A 26,085-nucleotide genomic window follows, 5' to 3' on the forward strand; every position below is an offset into this window, starting at 1 on the left:
CACACACACACACACACACACACACACACACACACACACACACACCTCTCTAATAGACAGGCATAAGACTTTTGTCATGACATACTCTGAATTTTGGTTAGTTTTTTGTTAACATACACCTCAATACTGCAGCTATGACTGAACGTAGGATTAAAAAGTAATGAGCTTACTGGTGTCTACTCCTGCGACCCTGATGCATCATGTGACCAGCAGCCATTTCTTTGATAAAAACAGTAAAAACTTTAAAGCCAAAAAATAATGTAAAATCCAAAGTGTGTGTATTAATTACACAAGACAACAGGTTAAGGCTGAATGGGAAAGTGATGATGGGGTCTGAGTGGACGCCCGCTGCAGCTTCCTCTGGGGCTTTTTCAGTCACATTTCCATTCAAGATTACGGTAACACTTCTAGGAAGGACACCTGGAGCCCTGCCAGAGGAAAACCACTGTCATCTAGTGGCAAATGTGCATTACTACATGCACACGCAAAACAATGCTGCACCATTAACCTATACTGGAAAGTACATTATGTATGAACTGTCCTGCAGTCAGATGGTTTTTATTAACTGGATTACGTCCAATGTTTGTTTGGGGACATGAAATGTAGGAAACACTTTCTGACAACGTACCATTTATAAACACTTGTGATTATAGAGACTTTATAAGGTGCAATTAATAGCTTTATTAATGTTTCGTAAATCATTGAATAATACTTTATAGATCAGTGATAAGTCATTAATAATCGTGAAAACTCCTCCTTCAGCATGACAACTCAAAATGGAGACATTTCCAAGACATCAAGTCGGCAGTTATAGATGTTAGTAAGTCATTAGTAAAGGATAATGGAGTTCTTAATTTGTAAGGGTTAGGGTTAAACAGCCAGATAAGAAAAAAACTGGCATCTATCTATCTATCTATCTATCTATCTATCTATCTATCTATCTATCTATCTATCTATCTATCTATCTATCTAGCTGCAGTTTCAAGCCCCTCATTAGTCTTTAGATCTTAGTACTGGACAGTCTGTGAGGCTCCATAATATGAAGCACCAGGTTAATGAAGCATGTGTAACAGTAGTATAGTAAATGATTAAGGGTTCTCTTATTTATTTACTCTTCACATAATTAATTTCAAAAGTAAAGCTATATTGCACATTATTTCCCACCTCACTTGCACAGCACATTTTGGGACAAATTGCAAAAAAAGTGAAAAGGTCTTCCTGTATTTCTCTTCAAAGTAGAAAGTCAGACAGCGATGATCTCAGCCTTTTGAGAGTTGGTCATTTAGCTTTCCACATTTCTGAGCTGAAACTGAGATTAAAATCAGGTTTCTGACTTTTTTTCTCAGAACCCCCCCCCCCTTTTTTTAAAGACGAGGTTTAAAAGCAGAATTCTGAAAAAAGAATTGACCTTTTTCCCACAGAATAATGAGAATGAAATCAGAATTCTGAGTTTAAAAGCAGAATTCTGATTTGAAAATCAGAACTTTGAGATTTAAATTCAGAATTCTGAGTTTAAAAGCAGTATTCTGAATTGAAAATCAGAACTTTGAGATTTAAATTCAGAATTCTAAAAGGAAAAAAATAATGATACAATTAATTACAACAAACAATTTCACTTCCGTAATATGAAACTACCAGAATAGAAAACTGTAAAAGTTCATATAAATCCCTAAAAACCCGCAGACTGTTCTCGCGCTTCGCTCCCTCTGTGTTTGCTCTGCTCGCGCCACAGTGAAGGGAAAGAAAGAAAGAATTGCCCCGGGACAGAAAAAAAAAACACACACCCAGAAACATGCAAGGTGGCCCGGGGTGGAGTCAACAGCAGCTCCAGCCTCACTCAGTCCGTGAGCTCAGCACTCTGAGTTTTCTGCCCTCCAGCTTCAGTCGGCTGCCGGAGAGCTCTTTACCCGAGAACAGTGGAATGAAAACAGGTGATTTTTAGGATTATTCCCCGGCACATTTGATCTCGGAGCAGCGACAGAAGAGCGGAGAACACGGCAGGTAGGTGAGAGCAGGAAGTGCTCGGTGTTAGCCGACGCTGCGGTGCCGCATCGGCCGCACGGGGAAGCGTTATCGTGGTCTTTCGCGACACCGCCGGAGTATTTTGCAGCTTTCCACGAGCACACACTTACCAAACAAGTTTTAATCGGGCTGTTGTGGTTTAGAAAAGTAGGTGGTTTTGATAAGAAATAAGCCGTTTTCCTCACAGTTAAGAGCAGCAGCAGCAGAGAGCAGTAACTTTAGCGTTAGCTTAACGCAGGCGAGGAGATGCGCTGTACGTTAGTTTAAAAACCACCGAGAAAACACGCTAAAGTTTGATTTTTCTTTGCGGTTAGAGCGACAATTTAACACATAACGATGTTTATTCTGCGTATTGAAAACACACGAGGCCTTTACACGGTTGTAACGAGCTCTAACCGTTTACAAACCACGAAGACGTTACTTTCCAGCGGTTTCACAGATGAGTCGCTGCGGACACGGTTGTGATCTGAAATGGAAACGTTGGTTTAACGTCTCAATAATCATCAAATCTTATTCTTGTTTTACTATAATTGTTCCAGAGTTGAAACCATAAGTCGATTAATCAGTCGGTTGTTGAAGATAATTAAATATTTATTATACTATATGTGTGTTAATTGAATAAATGTAGGTGTTGGAGGGAATATGTCATTTTAGGACACTGTGGTTGACATATTTAACTATTTTTTAAACAGAAATCTAATTAAAACCAAATCATTTCACACAGTGGCTATAATCAAACAGCCTGGTTGCTATGTCTCTGGTGTTTTTCCTGTGTTACAGTGGAAATGAAGGTTACACAGGTGTGATTCATTAATACTTTAAAACGTGACTCACTTGAATCAGATGAAAAGGATGTGTTCACACTGGTGGCACAGATTTGGCAAAATCACACCCAAATCAGATTACCTGCTGTTCAAAGCCTGGACAGGGTAAAGTGCAGTTTCCCCACAGTTTCCCACCTCTGCCAATAAAAGATCAGGTAATTTTTTTTATGTTGAATTGATCAGTCAATCCACAGAAAATTCACAAATCAATCATTCAGGGATTCATTTCAATGACTTTTCAAAACATGTCAAGATTTTTTCCTTGAGGATTTGCTTTTCTCTTTATTATATCATTGGAAACCGAAACTCTAAACTGAATATAAATGAGATATTTGATCACTGAGGACTTTTCCACAATGTTTTTGTCATTGAATAGATAGTTGAAAAAGATAATCAACAGATTATAATTGATAATCAAAATAATCACTAGTTGCAGCATTAATTTGTTCAAAAGACAGTGTCTACAATTTTAATGTTCTTGTGGTTTTCCAACACACCTGTACCTGAAGACCTCAGTGCGGGAATAACACTTCAATAATCTAATCGCAGGTTTGGTTGGAAGTCCATGAACAGCAGCAGTGTTAGCGTTGCATATTAGCCAAGCTCATGTTGCTCCTTTGGCTAAGACACTAATTATTTCTGTAACAGCAGGAGGATATTTAATGGGAAAGTGCTGCAAAATTTGAAAACAGCTGGAGTCTGAAACGTGTCCTGGTGCTGGGATTAAACATGTGGCCTTTAAATTCAATTAAAAACAGCAAATTTGAATCATCAGCGTTATAAAAATATAAAACTGTTGGTTTCTGCTCAAAATGACCATAATTTAGCTTTTTTTTTTTTCTCCACCCAGTCTGAAAACACCTCAGTCTACCTTCACTAACACTTAAATAAATCTCTTTACTTATGCAGATGATAAAAACCTTTCTGGACCTGTTCCAAGTATTTCACGCCTGTAATCTCCCGGGGTTTAAACCAGACAGCCATTAACTCAAGAAGAGTGACGGGTGATACATATGAGCTTTATTTATCAGGCGTCAGTCTTATTTAATGTGCTCCTGAGTACAGGTATCACATCCTGAGAAAAACTAAAGGTAATAAGATGATTGTTCTCTCCTTCTATAGTGTTTTTTTTTCTCTTCCATTTTCCAAAGAAAACTTGTAAACGTCTTAAACAGGAAGTTTCCTTTCTTGACTCAGCTGCTCTGAAAAGCAAAAGAAGGCGTCGCCAATTAAGAATTTAATTAACAGGAGCACGTTAAGAGGGCCCACCATAACAGATGGTCAACAGACATGCTCACTCATTCATGCAGTGCACTCCTCTGAATTGACAGTAGTGTATATGGGGGTGGGGGGCCAGACGGGAGAGTCAGGAGGGGAAGATAAGAGGCAGTCAGAGGAGGGCGAGTCTGGGCTTGACTGGCAACACAGCCAAGAAAACTGTGGGGGGAAGAAAGAACAAGAAAGGATGTGAGACTCAGGGAACAAAGATTACATGAAGGCAGCAAGAAGCAAGTGTTACATGATGATCTATAAATCTTTAAAACATCGTGTTTGACGTTGTTGTGGTGAAAACAGTGTCAAATTTTAATACGCTGCCGATTTACTGTGCTTTAAATGCAGATTTAAAAAAACAAACAGTGAGTGACATGTTTAAACCGTTCAGAGCCAGAACAAGTAATTGTTTTAACTTAAAACCGTCATTCGTCCGATCTTTGAAAACACACTCTGCTGAAAATTTTATTAATTAATTAGCCGTAAAAAGAGAACGACTTTGTTCCCCGAAGCGTTGGATGTTGGTACCAGGCACCAGAGAGGCGGGTGGGTATAATTTCCAGCCTTTGGCTCCGACTCTCGGCTCCTACTCGGTGCTTAGTCATGGATCTCTCTGCATACACATGAAATAACTCTGATTCTGCCTACACTGCTGATCTGATGCTCACTCCCCCTCGGCCTGCGGGAGCCCTGTAACGTCTCATTTGTTAAAAGCATCGCACAGCAGCAGAGAGGCCACCTTTTTTTATTTGGTGTGTCCTTCAAGCCGGCCGGCCGGCAACACACTTAATTTAACTTATTTATGTTCTATATCATTCAGTTTAGAGCTGCAACAAGTAGTTGAGTAGCTGATCAACAGGAAATTAATCTGCAGCAATTAATTGTTTCCAAAATGCCAAAAATTCTCTGGTTCCAGCTTCTCAGATGCTGCTTCTCTTTGTCATGTGACAATTAATTGAATATATTTGGGTTTTGTTTTGATGATCAGACAGACTTCTGTTGTTTTTGCACAGTTTTTAAAAAAAACACATTATAGAATAATTAATTAATTAATTTAAAAATGGTAATTTTTACCATCAACAAATTAGTAACTTTTCTTTTTTTCTTTTCTGTTTTAAATCTTACTTTAATCTGTATCTGGACACTGAATGGAAATTTTATTTTATTTTTGTACATTTGCACAAAATAAATGCACCAGTGCTTTTTACTTTTTTTTGTCGAGGTCAGTTTTAGAAAGTCTTGAATTTAGGCAGCTATCCTGTGCTGCTTCTTGAGTTCATCATTTTGACTTAAAAAAAAGGATCTTGCAGAAAAACAGTTTCATATTTCTTCAGGTTTCAGAACTAAAACTTCAACAAACTAATTTCTTTACATATTAAATCCAGATCGCAGAAAGTTGAACGAGTCCGTGTTTGTCACTTTGATCTTTTACTATCAAGTTTTTAAAATCTGTTGTCTTCTGCAGCATGGGGGCGTACGAAGAGAAGAAGGAAACATGTGGAACCATCTGCCTGAAATATGTCCTGTTCACTTTCAACTTTCTGTTTTGGGTAAGTTTCCTTTCAGAGTGTTTGTTGTGTTGGTGTGAAGAGCTCCTCCAGGACCTGCATACTTTGAGTTTTCCCAAAAATGCAGGCGTGTCCTACGACATTCATGACCTGGTTATGGAACTTTGTTTTGGCCGAATGTTTTTATTTAATGGTTTTCTTTTTGTGCCTTTATGGATAGAGCAGTGGAGAGAGAGACAGGAAATGGGGAGGGGGAATGACATGCAGCTAAGGGCTTGTCCGATGCGGGACTCGAACTCGGGCCAGCTGCAGCGAGGACTGTAGCCTCTACACATGGGGTGGATGCTCATCCAACTGAGCTACTCGACGCCCTATTTAATGATTTTCACGACATTTTATTCACCGACTGAATCCTGGGAATCAGTCAGAGAAGTTTTAGATAACCCCCCAAGGTCAGACAAACCTGCTGTGTTTGGATAAGAAAACAGAAGGAGAGCAGTGAAGTCATTTTGCCAAACTCTCCATAGTGAGAACGATGCGGTTTACACACCCAGTTCCACTTTGACCTTCTGTACTTGCCGTAGTTTTGCACTCGCCGATTTCCTGCCACATTCAGGTCGCACCTTATTAAAAAACTGATCACGTTGGTTTTCAGATAATCGGCCCCTCGTTCGATTGGTGGAGTCAAACTGTGGATGTTGCGTTTATGTCGTGTGTTCCTCAACCATCTGGCCATCTGTCCGCAAGATGACTATTTAATTAATTAGTTTAATTGTAGGTTAATTCAACTAACGATTGAAAACAGACTTAATGAATAGCCTGAGGTGTTAGCTTTATGTTTTCCACTGAAACTGGGTCAGAGTTTGGTTAGAAAACAAATCTGTCTAACTGGTTAAACAGCGGTGTGAGAATAAAAGGAGCCGGAGGGATCAACACAGATGTTTTGGTCATTCATCAACCGAAGCCGTCCAGATTGTGGCGTTGATTAAACTAGAATGAATTCAGAAAACACATCTAACTCAGCTCCTGATAAAACCAGGAGAGGATATTTCAAGTTGTAAATGAGACTTGATATTGATCGTGTGCTGGTCTCCAGGTGATGTGAACACTGGGTGTGCGGTCAGGGACAAGGAGACACCAGGAGAAGCAGAAGTCCAGTTCCATCCAGTTCTGATTTATTGTAGTCCTTCAGGGTTGTATGTACAGGTAGACAGGTAGACAGGTAGATGGATGACAACTTAAAATATAAGTTATGAGTTAATGAGCCACACGATCTGACCAATCAGAGGAGGGAACGTTCTCACCTGGTTTGTAATGATGCATTTTTGGTTCACTTGAATTTTTCTCTGAACCTGCAACTTTACAAACTCATCACCTGAATCGTAGCAGAGCCATCGGACTTTAGGTGTGAAAACGCCCGCAGACTACGTCAGCGCGACTACGTTTTCAACCAAAAACAATCTCCGTCCAGTCTACCACACCTGAAAACACATACTTACCTGTGCAATCACGTGGGCGCGTGCGAGCCGGTGTAAACAGGAAGCAGATTGTCCAGACAGTTCTGTGTGAAAATGCAGAATTTAACTGAACAACAGCAGCTGCTAGCAAAGACAGCAAGGTCAGTAACACTTGTAAATCAATGATCACATTAATTAGAACGAATCAGGGAGCGACGTGGGTGTCTACGTCATCGTTTCCAAAAGGTCTCCGTATTCGCTCGTCCAGACGACAAACTAAATCCGGTCCAGCTGCGTTTCCGAAACTCCAGTGGTGGCGGATCTGTAGCTAAAGAGAGAAACCAAAACGTATTAGTGTGGACGTAGCCTCAGACAGTCTGCAGAGCCCAGGGTTCTGCTGCAGGTGGGCAAAGGGGCTCACACCTGACGTCAGTCCTCTGTGTGATCTGATTGGTCCAGCCCCTCGTTTAGACCTGCTCTTCACAACACAAGTCTTAACAAACCAAAGCTTTCTTTTTCTCCCCAGAAGGACAGTAATACATACAGACACAGAATGAATAGTTTTGCTTTTTTACATGTTATAAAAAATAAGAATTTGCTGATAAGACTCTGTCTGAAACGTCAACAAAGCATTTTTTGATTCAGGCCACAGAGAAACGCCTGCTGCTATTCCAGTCCACAGACTCAAAGCCAAGTTGCATTCTTCCACAGAGGACACAGAAGACGCATTCACAGACTTAATTCCTCCAAACTTTCCAGTGTTGAGAACGTAGGAGGAAAAATACTACAAATAACTGATCCCATCGTGTTGAAGAGCGAGTCGGACGTCAGCGTGGCGGCCTTACTGTCCAATCATCTCGCAGCTCTGCCCGTTTGTGATAATCATCTGTCTGCCAGAGAATCAAACCGTACTGCAGTCTTTACTCTGACAACCATATTTATATTTCTGAAATCTTTTAACCTTTGCCTTGCAGTTATTTTCATTGTCTCTTGTGATTATTAGATCATTTTTTTCCCTCGAGCTCCATCATCATGAATCTCAGTTATTGTAAATACAGTTGTTTCTGCCTCTGGACTTGAACTTCAGACAACAAAATGAACACACTGCAGCAGGATAAAGTCATTTACTGAATGGCAGCTGTTCGTTATTTACCTCAGGAGTAAAATATGGTCGCAATGTTTTTTACTGAATTTTGAGGAGGATTCAAGACACCAAATTGAGTAAAAAAAGAAATGAATGACAGGTGTTGCAGCGGGATGAGACAGAGTTTTGTTTGGCTTATCGTCGCTATCATGTTTTAGTTATTTACGTTTACAACACGTACAGATTCAAGCAGCAACCTCTGCCTTGTTCTGACTTGTAGATGGAAATTAAACTTGATCGGCCGTCAGACCTCGACCGCTTACTGCATCGTGAACAAACCGTGTAATCTTCAAGGTCGAGGAGATAACTTTGAGGGAAGCAGTGCTTTTGTTGTGTGAGCAGTGTTTTTAATAATGAGTGTTACTGCAGCCCCGATGATCACCTTCACTTAAGACGAGAATAAAAATGCAGAAGCATGAAATACATGTGCGTTCATTTGTGCTCGAAGACACTGAAAACAATAGTGTCATCCAGCCAATAGAAGATACTCACTGTGTTTCAGTCTCATCAGTTATGGCTCCTCACCATTTGCTTTTTTTAAATTATTTTAAGATGTCAGATCTAAATCCAGCGTTGTTCCTTCAGTCACCCAGTAACAGTTGAACTATAAAGACCAGTCGTTACCTCCTGCTGTCACCAGGTGTCGCCAAAGCTCGAGTCCCCTTCACTTGTGCAGCTTTCAGTTACTTTTGGACAGGATTCACTAATTCCTGCGGTTCATTCAGTTTTAACAGCAGGTACAGATACAACGAGCATCGTGTTCGCCACATGGAGCAGTTACTGCAAAGACCGAACCACGTCCTGCTGCTTTACACTGCAGTTGTTGGGCCAGAGGCTCAGTGCAGGTAGCAGCAGGATTCATGAGATGGTTCAGGTATGAAAAATAAAGGGAGAAATTAATGAGAATTTAGAAAAATATTGTTTAATATTGTCACTTCTTTTTTTTAAATGATCAACAGTCAATTGAAAATCTCTGAAAGGGAAATCAGGGGGTCACTTCTCTCCTGCAGCTGGAGGCAGGAGTCATGACGCTGCTGTTTAAGGCCTCTAACATTAACTTGATCTGTAGGAAATGACTTAAATGAAAAAATAAAAAGTAAAATAAAATAATAATCATGCAGTATTGTAACAAAAGGTAAAGTTAAGTGATGAGTAAAGCGCTGTAGTTACTGTTCAGTGTGTTTTCTGGGTGTGGTACAGTCTGACTCGGTGTCTAGCTTCATCTCCCTTTATAAATTAAATCTAAATTAGACAGGTGGTTGGATTGATGGCTTTGGCGTGGTAACAGATTTCTGTTGCAGTGCTGCACCATCTGCTGACTCCACATGGTAATATCATATTGATTTAATTTACCTCACATTCTCTTTAACTGTTGGCTTAGATAATGCTGAAGATGTTGGACTAGGACAGTGGTTCAATGATGGATTGAAACATTGATTCTTAGTTTTAGTTTTGATTAGTTAGTTAAAACACAAGATTGCTGTGTCTCAAAACCTTTTTAAAATGCTCAACTGGCAAATTTTTGAAAAAGTATTATTTTCTCAATTTAATGTCACAGAGCGTGGAGTCTGAAATGTGCTTGTTTTTGTCTGAGCAACAGTCATTTATGAGCGAGAAAAGGATCCTGTCATTTAAAGAGCTGATCAGACTGAAAAGATTAGTAGTCACAGATTGATTTTCTGTCAATCAACTAATCAGATTCACAATTATCTCTCAGCATAAACTGGCTCCAGATCAGATTATCTGGTTCGGCAGCGGTGGGTCGTTTTCATCAGCTCACATTCAACCATTAGGTTTTAATTTCAGACTCCTCTTTATCACTTTGAAGCTTCCTTGGGTGATAAATAATTTAAAGCCTTTTTGTCACTCTGGGTTTTTGTCTGCTCGGTGTTGAACAGTTCGCTGTTTCAGGGATCGGACTCCTGGTGTTTTTCTTGCTCCAGTTCGGACTCTAATCATCCGCTCCTCTCCCAGTTGGCAGGGGGCGTTGTGATGGCGGTGGGCGTTTGGACCTTGGTTGAGAAGAGCGACTACATTAGCCTTCTCTCCTCCAAGACCTACGCTGCCTCCGCCTACATACTGGTCCTGGCTGGAGCCATCGTCATGGTAACAGGCGTGCTGGGCTGCTGCGCCACCTTCAAGGAGCAGAGGAGGCTACTGCGAGTGGTAAGAGATCACGTCGGGGTGGAAGAGATAATACAAGCTGCACATATTTTGTGAAAGTGTGTGAAGACAAAAACAGGAAACAGGAAAGAAGAAGAAAATGTCATTATGTTGATCTGTTATTTAGAAGTAAATAAAGTTATAAACATCCACAACTCAAAGACTCGATCTGCGATCACCTGTTGTCGAGTGAGAAGCCAGGATTGGTTTTCAATGGCAGCTGCTGAATTAACATTCACTACACATGAGCAGCGGGAGATATGAAACATTGATTCCTGATTGATATTGATTCGTTCTGACACCGCGAATTCACAGCTGTAAGAAAACAGCAGTCTCACCCGATTATCCGCACGCTGCCTGATCCAAACGCTGCAGGTTCTGATTATGAATTAACAGCTTGATGCATTTCCCAAATATTTATTCTAAAAAGGGTTTTAACTGGGAGACTCTCCTGTATTTAATGTGCTGCAGTCAGCTATCGGAGCGACGTGTCTCATCGATCTCAATCTTTGCAAAGTCGGCGGTTCTGACATTAATTAGCTGCAGCTGATTTAATCTATCGCTGGTATTGTTGGTCATTTTAACAGCTTTAAAACGAGAAGCTCGCCAACACTACCTGTGTGTTTTCATTCTGGTCTTTGCTAATAAAAATAACGAGGAGAGAGAAAAAGTTTAGTGGGAGATATTGGAGCGTCGGAGCTTAATGGATCTGTGTGTTTTGCCGACTGATGACCAGATCCAGCTGTCAGAACCTAAACACACCACTTATTAGTCTTTTTTTGTTTCCCTGCCAACACCACCCTTCATTGATCCATGGTTCTAGAAGATGTGGAAGGAAAAAACAAGGTCAGATGAACATTAATTGGTTGGTCAGTGATTTAGAAATGAACGATGCTCAGGCCAAATACTGAAAAAAAAAGTCACAAGATAAAAATAAAAGCTTTTAGTTTGAGTTTTTGTTTTACCATATTGAGTTGAATTGACTTTATTGCTGTAAGAAGAAATATTGTTAAGAACTTTTACGAGTGAAAATGACGATGATGACGTGACGCCAGCGGTAAAAGTTTAATTTAAAGTTTAAACTGCTAATATATCTGTAAAAATGAGAGGAAACCAGTTTAAACTAGAGTCTCTTACTGGTATTCTACTATCTAAAAAGACATGCTGAATATTTATTTATTTATAATTTATTTTTTTATTCAGTTAGATCCCCCATTAGCCACGGGGTTATAACAATGGCTGCTCTTCCTGCCGTCAGAAACAATTCTTCAATGACAACAGATGCATCAGTGCACATCTGTATTTCATAATTTCATTTCTTAACAAATGAGAGAAGAAAACTTTCCACATTTCAATCCAGTGGGATGAAAAAGCTCCTGAATCAATTTACATTTCATAAAACTTAAACATAAAAACCTCTAAAACAAGAAAGTCGTAATGATTAAACAAATTCTACTATTTTCTGATGTCAGGATGTGTGTTAATGTGCTCGATATGTAAATGTTCTCTGTATTAAACTACACAGATTACACTGTCTAACAAATAAGAAAATGTTGCTTTATATTGAGTGAATGACAGAAAATGATGTTAAAGAAAGTTTCTGTTTTGTTCCACACTGAAGACTCTCAGAGCGGCCGGTGAGGGGAGGTTGTTTTTCTTTTTTTGTTTTGAGGCTTTACAACATAATTGAAAAGTCTATAGATCTGTCCTCCGCAAACGAAGTCGTCGCTACGTCCAGATAATTTGATGTATAACGCGGCGCTCGTGTGTAAATCCATCCATCTCTTCTCCTGTGTGCTGTGTACTTTAGAGACGCTCGGTGCATCCTGAGGAGCTGCGATTAGGGCGATGAATCACAGTGAAGGAATGAACTTGTCGGCAAGGAGAGATGCTATCGGGATTGTTAAAGAGGGCGAACATAAGGGCGGAGGTGTGTGTGTGTGTGTGCGTGTGTGTGGGGGGGGGTAGATTAATTATTTTCCTGTATGTGGTGAGCGCCTGGTACCTGCTGAGAGGACACGAGACGCTGTCCTGTAACCGAAAAGGTCGCCAGAAAACAGCTGATCCAGCCGCGGCGTCACTAGATTAAACGCACAGACTGTAACTTCTGTTTCAGGGAGTCTCTCAATCAAAACAATAACAAAAAGACGGCGCTGGGTGATGTCATGAAATGGCGTCGGATCCTGGGAGTTGTTGTCTAAGCTCCTCCCGGTTTGGATTCCTTCAGGAAATCAAACAGACCCGGTGATTATAATATTTTATATATTTGAGCGACGCCATACGGAGGACAGAGACGTCGTTGGAGATGAGATTGATGCTAAACTTTGTTCTGATTGTTTCTTTAATAACTTATGAACCAGATGTTCAGGAGGTTTTTACCAGCAGCTGGATTCTCCACAGAGGTTTCCTCCTCTCTATAACAAACAAGTAAACGAATAAAGAAGTTTCACTTTAAAAGTCAGTGATTCTCCGACATTTCGGAGCTGATCTGTCCAACGTGTCCTCAGCTTGTTTCTCTGATAACTTCAGATCCAAACGTCCGACGACTAAAATCCTTCATGTCAAACTCGGAGCTGAAAACCACCGAGGTGTAAAAAGTGAACGTGGCTTTAAACTAGATAAAAGTCAAGTTTGAGCTTCTGGCGGGAAACTACAACACTGACACATGATCGTAGAGGATATGATGTCACTGACAGCCGACCAATGACACGGAGCGTCATGGAGTCATAGGAGTGCCATAAAAATAAAAAGTCTGTAAAAGAATAAGAAAATAAATGTGTAAATAACAATACGGTAAAAGCATTTAATTTCTCTTTATATTTCCATTTTCATTTATTTCCAAATTTATTTTCTTATTCTTTTACCTCTGACTCCATGATTAAAATCACATATTTCTTTATTTATGAGTTTGAGAATTGACGGACACATTTGTGATCATGTAAGAACACAACATACATGTGGTTGATTTCAGACGTTTTAATGTGGAGAAGTTACAGAGTATAACTTTAAGGGGGGGGGGGGGGGGGGGGGCATCAGACTTTGCGTTGGCGATGATCGTACCGTACGAAGTGTGAGAGAGAGGCGAGTGAGGGACGCTGTCCTGATGGAGGAGGGGTGTGGTGAGAGTCTGCAAACACACAGCCTCATTGTTTTGTAGCAGAACAGAGACAGAACAGTGTAACGGCTCAGGGAGAAAGTTTTTCCTTCCAGACGACGGAGCCAAATGGAAATCAGTCGTCCACCTGTGGAGAAACTGACTTCATGCAGTTTCAACCGGACATATTACAAGTCTGAGTGTGTCTCCGTCTCCTCTCTGCTATTCTCTTTAGGCCTCTCTCTGTCTGTCTGTCTCTCTCTGTCTGTCTCTCTCTGTCTCTCTGTCTCTCTGTCTGTCTCTCTCTCTGTCTCCCTCTGTCTCTCTGTCTGTCTCTCTCTCTGTCTGTCTGTCTCTCTGTCTCTCTCTCTGTCTCTCTGTCTCTCTGTCTGTCTCTCTCTCTGTCTGTCTGTCTCTCTGTCTCTCTCTCTCTCTCTCTCTCTCTGTCTCTCTCTGTCTCTCTCTCTCTGTCTCTCTGTCTGTCTCTCTCTCTCTCTCTCTGTCTGTCTCTCTCCCTCTCTCTCTCTCTCTTTATGTTTTTTGTCGAAAAGCAGAAATGATTAAGTTAACTTCTTAAAATTTGGCGCAAACATTCACGAGGACTCAAAGATGAACTGATTAGAGTTTGGTGGTCAAAGGTCAAAGGTCAAAGTCAGTGTGACGTCACAAAACACTTTTTAGCCATTAATCAAGACAAAATTTCACACAAGTGGCTCATATTTTTTACAACTCTGGATAAACAGCTGATCTGAAACCAGTCAGAGCGGAGGAGGGATACGACCACGAGGACGTGATTCTAGTTCCTCACGTTAATGTTTCTGGATTTGTTAATTAGATAAAAAACGACATTTAAAGACGTCACCTCGGACGTTTTCACAATCACCTGACGCTTTATCGCCCGAACGATTTAAGCAAGAAAATAATCAAAAAATGACAAAATATATATGTCTGTTACTTTTATTATCAATCAAGCTGTTGCCGTGTTCAGTATGTCGCACATAAGGACAAATGCTGTAGTGGAGCACATCTCTGTTTCATCTCCATTTCACTTTGTGTTTGTTTTTTTTTCTTATCTAACTATATTTGCTGTTTCTCTTTCTTCCTGTTGGATTGTATTTATCCGAGGCAACAGGCTGGCAGAGCTGCGAGCGGAGGCAAAGATTAAAGACATCGCTGCTTCATAGTTGATTTCTGTCAGGCGGCTCGGCTCGCAGCTACTAGCCTCCTCTGCAACCTGATGAGTCTTTCATGACTTAGTTATGATCTTCGCTCCTGAACCTCCAGCAGTTATTCACACGGTTTCTCACAGGAGCTTCAGCAGCAGCAGAGCAGCTAAAGGAGAGGAAGGACATTCACGTGGATTAATGCTCATTTAAATGGTTCTGTATGGTGGTGAATAACATACGTAACCGTGTGTGTGTGTGTGTGTGTGTGTGTGTGTGTGTGTGTGTGTGTGTGTGTATGCATGGTGCATCTTGAAGAGTTGAGATTACAGCCATGAATCACAGAGAAGGAATGAACTTGTCACGAGGGAAGGGGGGGGGGGCAGCAATGAGATTGCCATAGATGGAGAACATAATGGTGTGTGTGTGTGTGTGTGTGTGTGTGTGTGTGTGACTTTATGTCATGCATCAAAAGAAGCAAAGTTGTGGAACGACATCTTGTCACTATCTCATTAACATTTTTAACTCGTTAACATCTTTATCCAAAATCTTTTATTTATGAAATTCAAATTGTCCCTAAAACTGCAGCTGACATTTCTCGCTTTTATTCTATAATAAATCAAACTAATCATCTTATTTATTTATTTATTTATTTATTTATTTGTCCTCCTTTTTTTTTTTTTTCTTTTTTTTTTTTAAATATCACCGACTACATTTGTTGGCATTGATGAGTTTTTAATTTATTCGTGGTGGTTTCACAGAGAGGAAACTTCTCTTTTGGAAGATACAAGAGAACTAATTAAATCTCCTGTATTATATTTAACACCACTGGACTGATCTGGACGCTGATGTTCAGTATGTTTCAGAAGAATTTACATTAAATCTGACAGTAAATGAAATGATAAAGAAAATTAATCCGCAACTTCTTCGGATTGAACCGGTTCTTTCTCCAGCGCGAGGATTTGCAGCTTTTCTCTCTTTTATGTCATTGTGAATGAAATATTATTGAGTTTTGTTGTTTTATTTGTTTGGACAAAACAAAGAATATGATGAAGAGAAACCACCTTGAAGTTGCAGTTATTGGAAAAACAATGATCCGAATAATCGTCAATGAAAATAAACGCTTCTGTTAATGTCAGAAGGAATCGATGCACCTTTTAAGCTTCTACCACAGAGGCGGCGTATTTAATGAGGGAGGCAACAGTTTAAACCGTCCTCTGGAAACCACATCGACACAAGATCTGTCATGATCTGTCTGATTCAGCTCAGCAGGCGATTGATCAATCGCATCGAGTTTTTACAAGTTGGGAAAAAGGAGAGGCAAACGGCGAAATCAGGCTCGGGCAGGGGTGACGGGAAAACTCCTCGGTTTGATGACCACCAGCTCCTGGATGCACGTCGATACGGTCTGCATCCAGTTAAAGTTCCTTTTCACAGCCTGAAGGTCACGGGTTCAATCCCCTCACAAAACCAACATGTGTCCACCGTCAGTGTGACTCAGAAACATGGAGCTGCGTACGAGCAACCTCAGTCTGACTTCACACAGATATTTGGTAGTTTAGGCAGGAAGCCAACTGTGCAGTCTGAAGCCAATTCAGAGCTTTAAAACACACACACACACACACATGAACCTGCAGAGAGTCTTTTTGACAGTAATTACACTTTGCCATTAGGTCGCCCGGGAGAAGAACGGCAGCTCAGACGTAAAATGAGTGTGTCGGTGAGAGAGAGCGCGGCTGAGATCATGAGGAATCCTCTGGAGTCGCTGCAGTCAGTAACTCAGCCGCCTCGGTCTCCACAGCCAAATACAGGTCCTCTGTCACCCCCTGTACTCTGGTGTGTGTGTGTGTGTGTGTGTGTGTAGGAGAGACAGTAGGAAAAACCACAGAACATAAAGTATCGTAGCGTCTCAGAGAAACTGGCCTCATACTAACTCTGTGGACATAAATAACCAGAAGACAAAACGCAGATTAAATTTAACACAGTAAGTCAAACTAAACAAACCAAACACATGACGTTACAATATCAGTCAGGCTTCACAACCCAGATAAGATATTAAAGAATGAATAAATAAGAAAACAAGACAAAACAAAGGCAAAATAAATCAGATTCTGCATTACATGAACCGTCCTTACTTCAATAACCTTCTAAATATAAATATCCTTTATATATATATCTAATCCTTCCAAAGTAAAGTGACGTTTAATAAACTTTCTTAATTGATTGTTATTCAAGGATCAATTAATCTTTTCCCCGAACGAAATAGTCAAATGAATACAATTATTTTTCCGTGTGACATCACCTGAGTATTTCTTTAAATATATGACACATTTTCAGACGCTCATCAGAAACACATTCATCGTGTGAAAAGTGATAAAATAATAATGAAACAAGTGGGAAAAAAAAGTGATTTAAGAGAAAGTGAAGTCCCGAACCTCCGACCACCGCTGGGTGTGGTTGGGTGGATGCTGTCGGCACAAGCGGGATTACGAAACACCTACTGTCAGCACACGTTAATTGTTTCATCTTGTTTTCCTTCACGTCTGTATCTACGCTCGTTGCCGCGCTCCTCTCCAAACCCTCAACACACCATCATCAAAATGCATCTTGGGAGCGTTCAGACTCGGAGCCGCTCAGAGATCTGATCGGCCCCCGAGCTATCAGATCAAAGACAGAGTCCACTTTCCTGGGCTGATTTTCTCTGTCTGATAGCAGCAGGCCAGAGGAATGTGGGTCAAGGTTTTGGCCCGATGATATCTCTTCTTGTCTTTAATTCTGGACCAAAAAAAAAAAAAAAAAAGCTTGGCATGAAAACGCAGACCTTCCCTCAAAGTCCCATGAGCCTGGTCACGAATCAGATACTGCCGATAAACTCTGAGGAGCAAACCTCACTTAAAGTCGCAGAGCGTGAGATATGAGTCGTGCACAGACTCACAGTTTTGCAGTTTCAAGCTTCAACAAACCCAAAAACAAACTTTAACAAACAAAAGTTTTATTTCACTTTGCTTGAACTTAAAGTTTTGTTACGTGTTGGATCTGATGAATCCGTCTGCTGAACATATATTTATATATTTACATGCGTGAAGGTGAAAGATCATCAGAAACACTCACGTCTGTGGTTTAATCAACTAAAAGTGTCCTAAAAAAACTGTTTAGAGAAAGATTGATTTGACAGTTTGACGGCCATTTTGAATCGGAGCCCTCATCGTCGCCTTAATGCTCATGGATTAAACATTTCTGCAGCGACGCCACATGCCGCCCTTGAAGTCTCCGGCTCTCGCTGTGTCCTAGTTCCATATTGAATGCTAATTGTGTATAGTTTATGTACCGTGCGCTGATACAGCACGCTGTCGGAGCAGCTGCTGCACTACAAAACGAGTGTGACAGTTGCTCATAGAGGTGAAGGAGGGGAGAGAATCTGCAGGAACCTCATGGCTTCTCGGAGCTTCGGCTCAACGTTTGTGTGAACGCAGTGGAGCGAGCGGCGGCTGCACGAGTCGGTAGAGACCAAACACGGAGCTAAACGTTGGAGTCGCTGACATCAGATGAATAGTCATGTGCTCACAACTTGTTGCAACCACAAAAACTATGTGGATAATGTAAAGATAAAACATTAGACGCAAATTAAAACAGACAGATAAATGATACGTATTAATTAAAAACCATTAAGAAAAATAAAAAAATTAAGACCAACAACTTATGAGTAAAAAAGATGTAAATTAAAACTGTTAAAGTTGGATTGAAATGTGAGTAAATAAAATAATAATTAGTCCAATAAAAAGTAAGTAATATAAAACTGATAAAAGCAATAAAAAGAAAATAAAAAAGGTAAATTAAGACCAGCAAACCAGACTACTTGAAAGTTTTCAATTAAAAAACAACCATAAAATAAAGCATTTTTAACACACTTGTTCTCAGTTACACCTTTATCTTCGTTAGACATAATTTAATCTAATTAACAGCTCAACAGATTGACACCAGACCTCGATCCCTCTATTGTTTCTGTTTTGTTGTGTTGTTGTTCTGTTTTGAAAAACCACCTGTGGCTTCATCACATTAGGCTTCACTGACTGTGTCTCCCGTCTCCCCTGCTGTTCCCTGTGTCTGCAGTACTTCGTCCTGCTGCTGTGTATCTTCCTGTTGGAGATCCTGGCTGGCGTCCTGGCGTATATCTACTACCAGCAGGTAACCGCTTTTAAATCAATTTATGTTTATTATTAAAAAAATAAATAAACGATTGTCGGTCGATCTCATCATCATCTGAAGTTAAAACCTGACGTGTGTGTGTTTAGCAGCTGTGATGAATAAGTTTAATGCCTCCTGATCTCAGCACACAGTCGAAAGTGTTTTGATCAAACACGGGCGACCGTCTCATTTCCCAGGTGCTGTAATTTTATCCACGACAAAACCAGCATGATGAATGAGATCTGAGGCAGGAAACACAAGACAGCCCATTAAAAATACAAACATCAGACTGACCGAGTTACTCGTGGTGCATTTAGTCCAAATGGAGTGAAAAACGCCTCCAGTGCTGCACATAACGAGGCCGACTGCACCGTGTCGGAAGGATTCAAAAAACATTTTGTGATTTTGAACTGAAGCGCAGAGACACGAAGGCTCCGTCGCGACGCAGGTTAAATGACTTAAGAGAGTAGAAACTCTGTTTAACCGAAAAACAAAATGTGAACTAAACGTGCTTGTGATTATTTTCTCAGTGGTTGATGCAGAAGCTAAAGTGGAACTGACGTCTCAGCTCCAACAGTGGAGAGTTACACCACAAGCTGTGTAATATTAACACGACACGGCGCTCCACCGGCGCCGGTCCCGCCCTGACTAGTCTTAAAGCCTGGTGGCTCGTAGCTCAGCAACAGGACTTCTCTCTCCGTCTGGAGGTGCACTGCTATCATTATAACGGCCTCATTCATAATACACAGCTCATCTGAACACGAGCTGCTCTCTCCTCTCCTCGCTAAAAAAAAGCCATTCGTCGTCTTCCCCCTCCCTCGTTGTTATTCCTCATTTCTCGCTCTGGTAATTAATCATGAGAGCTGTGGGTTTGTTTTTTCCTTTTCTTATTTCAAGATGCCAAACACCTCGTGAAACCTCATTCATGTGCAACGAGCTGCAGATTCTCCACAACGTCAGTGTCAGACCGGTCGACCTTCACCGAGCCGCTGCACCCGCTGCGAAGGAAACTAACGCGAACACATCAGTGTCGCCTCCTTCAGGCGGACAAAGACATAATTACTTTCTTTCTGCATTTTATCCGTGTCCATCCATCCAAGATTTTCCTTTTAATAATCTCTGGCTGTTAGTTAATATATAAAAGTTGAGAGTTTGCATCATAGTGGCTTCTAGTAGAGATTCAATCTAAAAATACATCGATCAAAACTCCCCATTCGCAGCCAGTACGGACGTCACCGTGACTCTTACTGAGAGCGAACAGCGTGTTTGGACTGCGGCTTCTTCAGGTTCACTCACAGGTGTGATAAATAGGTCACATGACTCAATCATCATCGTCTTCATTTCGTGTTTATTCTGTGTTTAAACACTGTTTCAAGAGAAAAACATGACATATATATGTATATTAATATACTACAGTATTAACACGAATAAGGACTGCATGAAAAAAAGGTCAAATTATTTGCACAGGTAGACTAAAGGTCCTGCAGCTGTTCCTCCACATCTGGGTGAATGTCAGGACTTTAACAGCTCGTCTCTCAAGTGAGAAAAAGAAACTCGTTAAATCCACGAGGTTCAGTTGTGTTCGATCCAAAATACTTCTCTTCTTAACAGCTGATTAATCAGATTACCTTCTCTTGGGTTCGGACGTACTTTTTCAATGCGGATAAATTTTATTTGTGAGGTCGCGCTCAGTTTGGTCGACGTACGTTAAACCACATGAGCGTTTCAAGACGGAGACAGCTTGTTCTTCACGATGACTTATGAGATTAAATCTATATTTACGGATTTGGGCTTCAGTCGATCGGACAAGGATTTCCATCAGGTCTGCGTTGGGATTGTGGGACGGCAATTCTCCTTTCCTTTCCTAAAGGAAGCTCAGGTGTTTCCTACGCCAAAGGAGAGAAGATAGGAAGCGCTGAGGAGAGACCTGGAGCTGCTGCTCAGAGACTTTTCGACCTGCAGTCGTTGTCTTCATGTGGCAGCGGTGTCGAAACAGCAGACGCGACGACCTTCCTTACCTGTACATGGTGCGCACCTGCTCGTCGTCACTTCCTGTTTGCTGCTGCGTCTGTTATTTGTACGTGTTTAATGCAGCTGCTGTTTCTAAATATTGAATTGCCGTTTTTCACTTCTCTGCCCCGAACTGTCAACAGGTGAAAAGCTTGACTCTCCCATCGCTCCTGTTTCCTCCTCCTCCTCCTCCTCCTCTTCCTCCTCCTCTTCCTCCTCCTCCTCCTCCTCTTCCTCTTCTTCCTCCTCCCCCTCCTCCTCCTCCTCTTCCTCCTCCTCCTCCTCCTCCTCCTCTTCCTCCTCATCTTCCTCTTCCTCTCTTTGTCTTCACCTCACGTCTCATCTCTCTCCGTCCTCCCCTCCCTCTCTTCATCATTCATTCCCTTGATATCTCCTTCACGCTTTGATTTACAGTGGTTTCCCAGCTGGCTTGTTGCCATAGAAACTGAGCCCCCCAGACCTCCCGCTCCTACAGCGAGCGAGCGCGTTGTCTGCCACTGGTCTAGAGAACAAGAACAAAAAAGACTTCCTGTGTCGTTGCTCCGGCTGCGTCCTCGTCTGCTCGGCTGTCGTTACGACTGTGACGCTTGTCGCCAAGAGACGATTCAGTGTTATTGATCTGATCGGAGGCAAAAGCAACAGTTAACCACTAATTCATTACTGATGGTGTGTGTGTGTGTGTGTGTGTGTGTGTGTACAGTTGAACGAGGAGCTGAAGCAGAACCTGAGGGAGACCATGATCAAGAAGTACGAGCAGAAGAGCTACGAAGACATCACGAGGGCCGTGGACAAACTGCAGCAGGAGGTAAAAAACACTTGCATATAATATATAAATACAACTGCCACTTTTACAAGGTCGAAGTTCATTTAAACTTATTTTTAGCACAAACTCTGAAGCGGATGTTTACTTTCAAAAGAGCGATTACACCTGCAGTTTGTTATTCCTCTGCGCCGCCGACAGTCAGAGCCGGACGCCATGTTGTTTTCAGGTTGTCTGTGCGTCCGTCCCGTTCTTGTGGACACGATGTCTCTGTAACGCCTTGAAGGAACGTCTTCAAATTTGGCGGAAACATTCACTAGGACTCAAGGATGAACTAAGTAGATTTTTTGGGGGTCAAAGGTCAAAGGTCAAGGTCACGGTGACCTCACAAAACACGGTTTTGGCCTTGTAGATACAATGTCTCTGTAACGCCTTGAGGGGATTTTCTTCAGAATTGGTAAAAACATTCACCTGGACCCACGGGCCAACTAATTATAGTTTGGTGGCTAAAGGTCAAAGGTCACAGGTTACAGTGATCTCACAAAACATGATTTTGGCCTCGTGAACACAATATTTCTAGAATTCTTCAAGGGAATCCCTTCAAATTTGGACAAATACTTGAGGAGGAACTGATTAGACTTTGGTGGTCAAAGGTCAAAGGTCAGTGTGACAATACTCATGCAGCAATCATTAAAAAATTTCACACAAATGGTTCATATTTTCTCTGACTGTGGATAAACAAGGATGTGAACTGGAACTAGTTTGAGTGGCGGAGGGATACGACCACGAGGAGGCGGTTCCAGTTCTTTCTGAATCCACACCTTGGTGTCATAAATGAACCTGGGCGTCTTATCAAAAGTCACATGGACTCGCATGTGGCTCGTTGACTGGACAGAGTTTTGTTAACCTATCATCCCATCAGATTAGAGATTGTGGTGATGGGGGCGAGTCAAAACAAATCCGATTCTAATCCCTCTGACTTGAGCTAAGCATGATGGACTTGTCTGCACTCGCTGCTGTAATTTACCCTCTCTCTTGCTTATACCAGTTGACAGCACATGAAGAAATGGATAAATGTGAGCTGCAGTTGAGACTTCAGTTGGTTTATATTTTATGCTCAGTTTTTCAAGCGTGAGAAGCCCCCGGCGATCAGATGTCAACATTTACTCTGTATTCTTTCCTCTAAATCTTTTATTTTTTTACCATCTCCAGTCGTTTGATTGGACTTGGAGCACTTTCACTTTTTTTTTTTTTTTTGGCACATTAAGTTTATCCTGCAGAACACAGAGTGCAGCAATAACATATATTTATATTTTTTCATTTTGTTCCCTTGATCATTTCCCCTTCAGTTCCTCCCTCTCTGTTCCCCCCAAACATCAAACAAATCACCTGCATCGAAAAGTCGCACGACACTTTACAGCATCAGCACCTCAAATATGAAGTATACAAAGAGTAATACACTACAGGAGGATGACGAAACTGCAAATCTATAGAGAGAGTTTTCAATTTATCAAAGTGACCCTGGAGCGAGAACTTTATTTTCTCTAATTTTAGAAAACATCAGATTTCCTCCGTCACGTAGAAGAGCGAGGTGATTTCCAGTCAGTCGGGATTCTCCTACGTGCCAAAAGGGTTAGAAAGCAATTACAGTTTTATGTTTATTATTTAAGGTTGGATCTTTGTTGTTCTGAACACCAGAGATGCACATCGAGGCGTCAGGTTGAAGATTCAGAGCGCACTTTCAACATTTTCCAAAACTGGCTCTTTTGCTTTTCCTTGCTGAGGGGTTACTGCAGGTGAGAGGGTCGACATCTCGCTCACGTCTGCACAGCCAGCAGCTGGTTATCTTATCTTAGCATAAAGACGGAGACAGGCTAATCAGGCTCTGTCCAAAGGAAACAAAGTCCACCCGACAGCACGTCACTTAATCCGCTGAATCTCGTACAAAAACAAACGTTTAAAGGTGTAAAATGTGTCGTGGTTTTAGTGGCTAAGTGTTGATTGGAATCACTTGTATCAGACTATTCTTTGTGCGAATTACCCAGAGTTCTGCTTGTCTCTTCTTTAGTGAGCTGGAGTATTGATCCTGTTCTGTCGGTGTAAAGCAGTTTCTAATGCTTCATGTTTATCTGTGTCTTCTTACTCTGTGATTTCCTCTGTCAGTTCAAGTGCTGTGGGAGCAACAGTTCAGCCGACTGGGCCGCCAGCATCTGGATTCGCTCCAGAGAATCAGAAAACAGGGTGGTGCCTGACAGCTGCTGCAAGAGTCCCACTGAGTCCTGCGGCCGCAGGGACCACCCGTCCAACATCTACAAGGTGGAGGTGAGAGGATGAAGGGTGCTTTCACTTCTAGGGGTTTGATCAGCAGTTCTGTCATGTCTCAGTGTGTCAGTACAGAGACTTTGTGGTGTGAGAGAAAGAGGAGCCGACGTATCCGAAGCGTATATATATAACATTTGTTTACACTGAGGCTCCAGCGACCGTCCCACGTCAGACAGACTTTGTTTTTCATTTAGGGCGGCTGCATCTCTAAACTGGAGAAATTCATCCTGGACCATCTGAAGATCATCGGAGCGGTGGGCGTGGGGATCGCCTGCGTACAGGTGAGCAATAAACAACAATACTTTTTTTTTTGTTTCCCATCACGTTGTTTACACATAAACAGAGATTATCAAATAAATGTGTTTCCACGGAGAGTGCGGTTTCTCTAAATTACGATTTCCTTCCCCAGATCATAGGCATGGTGTTTACGTGCTGCCTATACCGAAGTCTAAAGGCAGAGCCGTACTAAGAGGAGCAGAAGAAGAAGAAAAGCGAGTGTGTGAAGGAGGTAACATCATCACCAGACGCCGTACTCAAACAGCCCATAGGTTCTTTTCTCTTGCCGTGCACAGAGGTGGGGGTGGAGGGTGGGGGGATTTGGCGAAGGATCAAATTGCACATCAGAGGATCTCGTTTTGGTAAACAAAGGGTGGAAAAACACTACGAGGTTTCTTGAAGTAATTAGGCACTTAAATTGCAGCCTCAGCTCCGTCTCCGTCGCTGCGAGAGAAACTGAAACTCTGTAGTTTTCTTCCACTCTTGATTCCCTCAGCGTCGGTTTCTCTCTGTGCGGTTGGACCAGGTGCGACACCGGAGAGCGGCGTACAGCTTCTCTCTCCCCGCAGAGCGGTTTAACAAGCTCACCTCTGGGTGCCCTCCTGCGTTTTTGTTTCCTCATTAACCAGCCGCTCGTGCATTTGAAATCTTTTCGTTCGATAGCGGCCTTTCAAACCTTTGAACTGTTGGTTTTTATATTTTGTAAATGATGATTTGAAACTGAGGTGTTTTCTTATGATCGATTATTAAGTCTTCATGTTTTCAATCAAACTTTAAACAACCTGTTAAGAAAGTGCCACTTGAGTAACGCCAGCGTTTTCAGCCTGTATGATCCCTCTGTAAAGATGTTAATGAAGTGATTTTGTGCCTGTGTTGACGACACATGGAAGCAGAGCCACTAATGTTGCTCATGAGACGACGCCTCATGTTTTCTTTGTTTTTTATACAAGCGGATTTCTCCACTGATGCCAAAGTTGCTGACCGTAACGTTTTGTATCTCTCGCAGCCTTATTCCCTCGACCTACTGATGTCTCTCTTTTTTTTAGATTGTTTTTCTTAAATGAAGATTTTGTTTACTTTTCAATAGACCATGAATATTTTATTGTATTTAACAGACGTGTGGTAGAAAATGCTCGTAGCTTCTCACTGTTATTAATGATCTTTTTCCTGTGTGCCTCAAAAACCGACACTAATATTAATCATCTGCTGTATTTCTGTCTTTGTGATGATCCGGGAATTATTATTTTACCCTTTTTGAATAAACATCAATCAACAACACACTTCTGCCTGTGCTCTGTTTGCTTCCTCAGCAGACGCCGGGCAGCAGGTAGCAGCGTGAACATTTTTAATTCCGTTAATAATTTTTTTTTTTTTTGCCGAGCGACGTCGTCCTTCACCTCGCAGGCGTCGGGTCGTGTCATCCCAAAAACTGCCAGAATAAACCATTAACGTGTGAAGACAAAACCGTGTGTCTGTAACCGGTGGCCCTTACACAATTGGCAGCAGCTTACAGGTGCATTAGTGTATTAACCCACAGTCAATTCCCTAATGTCACTGCGCTGTGGTGACGTCGATTCGGGATGTGAGCCACAACCACCGGTATATTATCTTTACCTACAGCTGTATATGGCCTGTAATGGGAGTCGTTGTGCTGCGGGGGTACAACGCCAGCTCATCTGACCCCCTGTGTTGTCGAGGAGTGACTGTGCATCAGTCATGACTGCAAACAGCAGCAGTTACTGTGTGCAAACACAGGGAGGCAGCACCCGCCAGCCTTTCACCAACACTACACCAACACTGATGAAAACAGCTGGTGAGAGTGTGTGCAAAACACCCAGAGGCTATTGAGGATTACCCCCCCCTCCACCTCCCCCTCAAAACACAC

The 26,085-nt window shown here is 41.7% G+C and overlaps 1 protein-coding gene across 1 annotated transcript; it reads left to right on the forward strand.

Moving 5' to 3' along the window:
• The first annotated feature begins 1,799 nt into the window (after positions 1-1,799).
• LOC111644336 (CD151 antigen-like) lies at positions 1,800-25,478 on the forward strand. Its single transcript, XM_023393181.2, has 8 exons — positions 1,800-2,001; positions 5,584-5,668; positions 10,202-10,393; positions 18,758-18,832; positions 21,543-21,647; positions 23,766-23,924; positions 24,119-24,205; positions 24,334-25,478. Exons 2-8 carry the CDS (start codon positions 5,585-5,587, stop codon positions 24,391-24,393), a joined length of 762 nt encoding a protein of 253 aa, XP_023248949.1. The 5' UTR covers positions 1,800-2,001; position 5,584; the 3' UTR covers positions 24,394-25,478.
• Positions 25,479-26,085: the final 607 nt, after the last annotated feature.

The sequence above is a fragment of the Seriola lalandi genome, unplaced genomic scaffold (genome assembly GCF_002814215.2).
Source record: "Seriola lalandi dorsalis isolate HSWRI2012SDOR001 ecotype SW California unplaced genomic scaffold, Sedor1 jcf7180002054929, whole genome shotgun sequence".
In the NCBI taxonomy this organism is placed as follows: domain Eukaryota; kingdom Metazoa; phylum Chordata; class Actinopteri; order Carangiformes; family Carangidae; genus Seriola; species Seriola lalandi.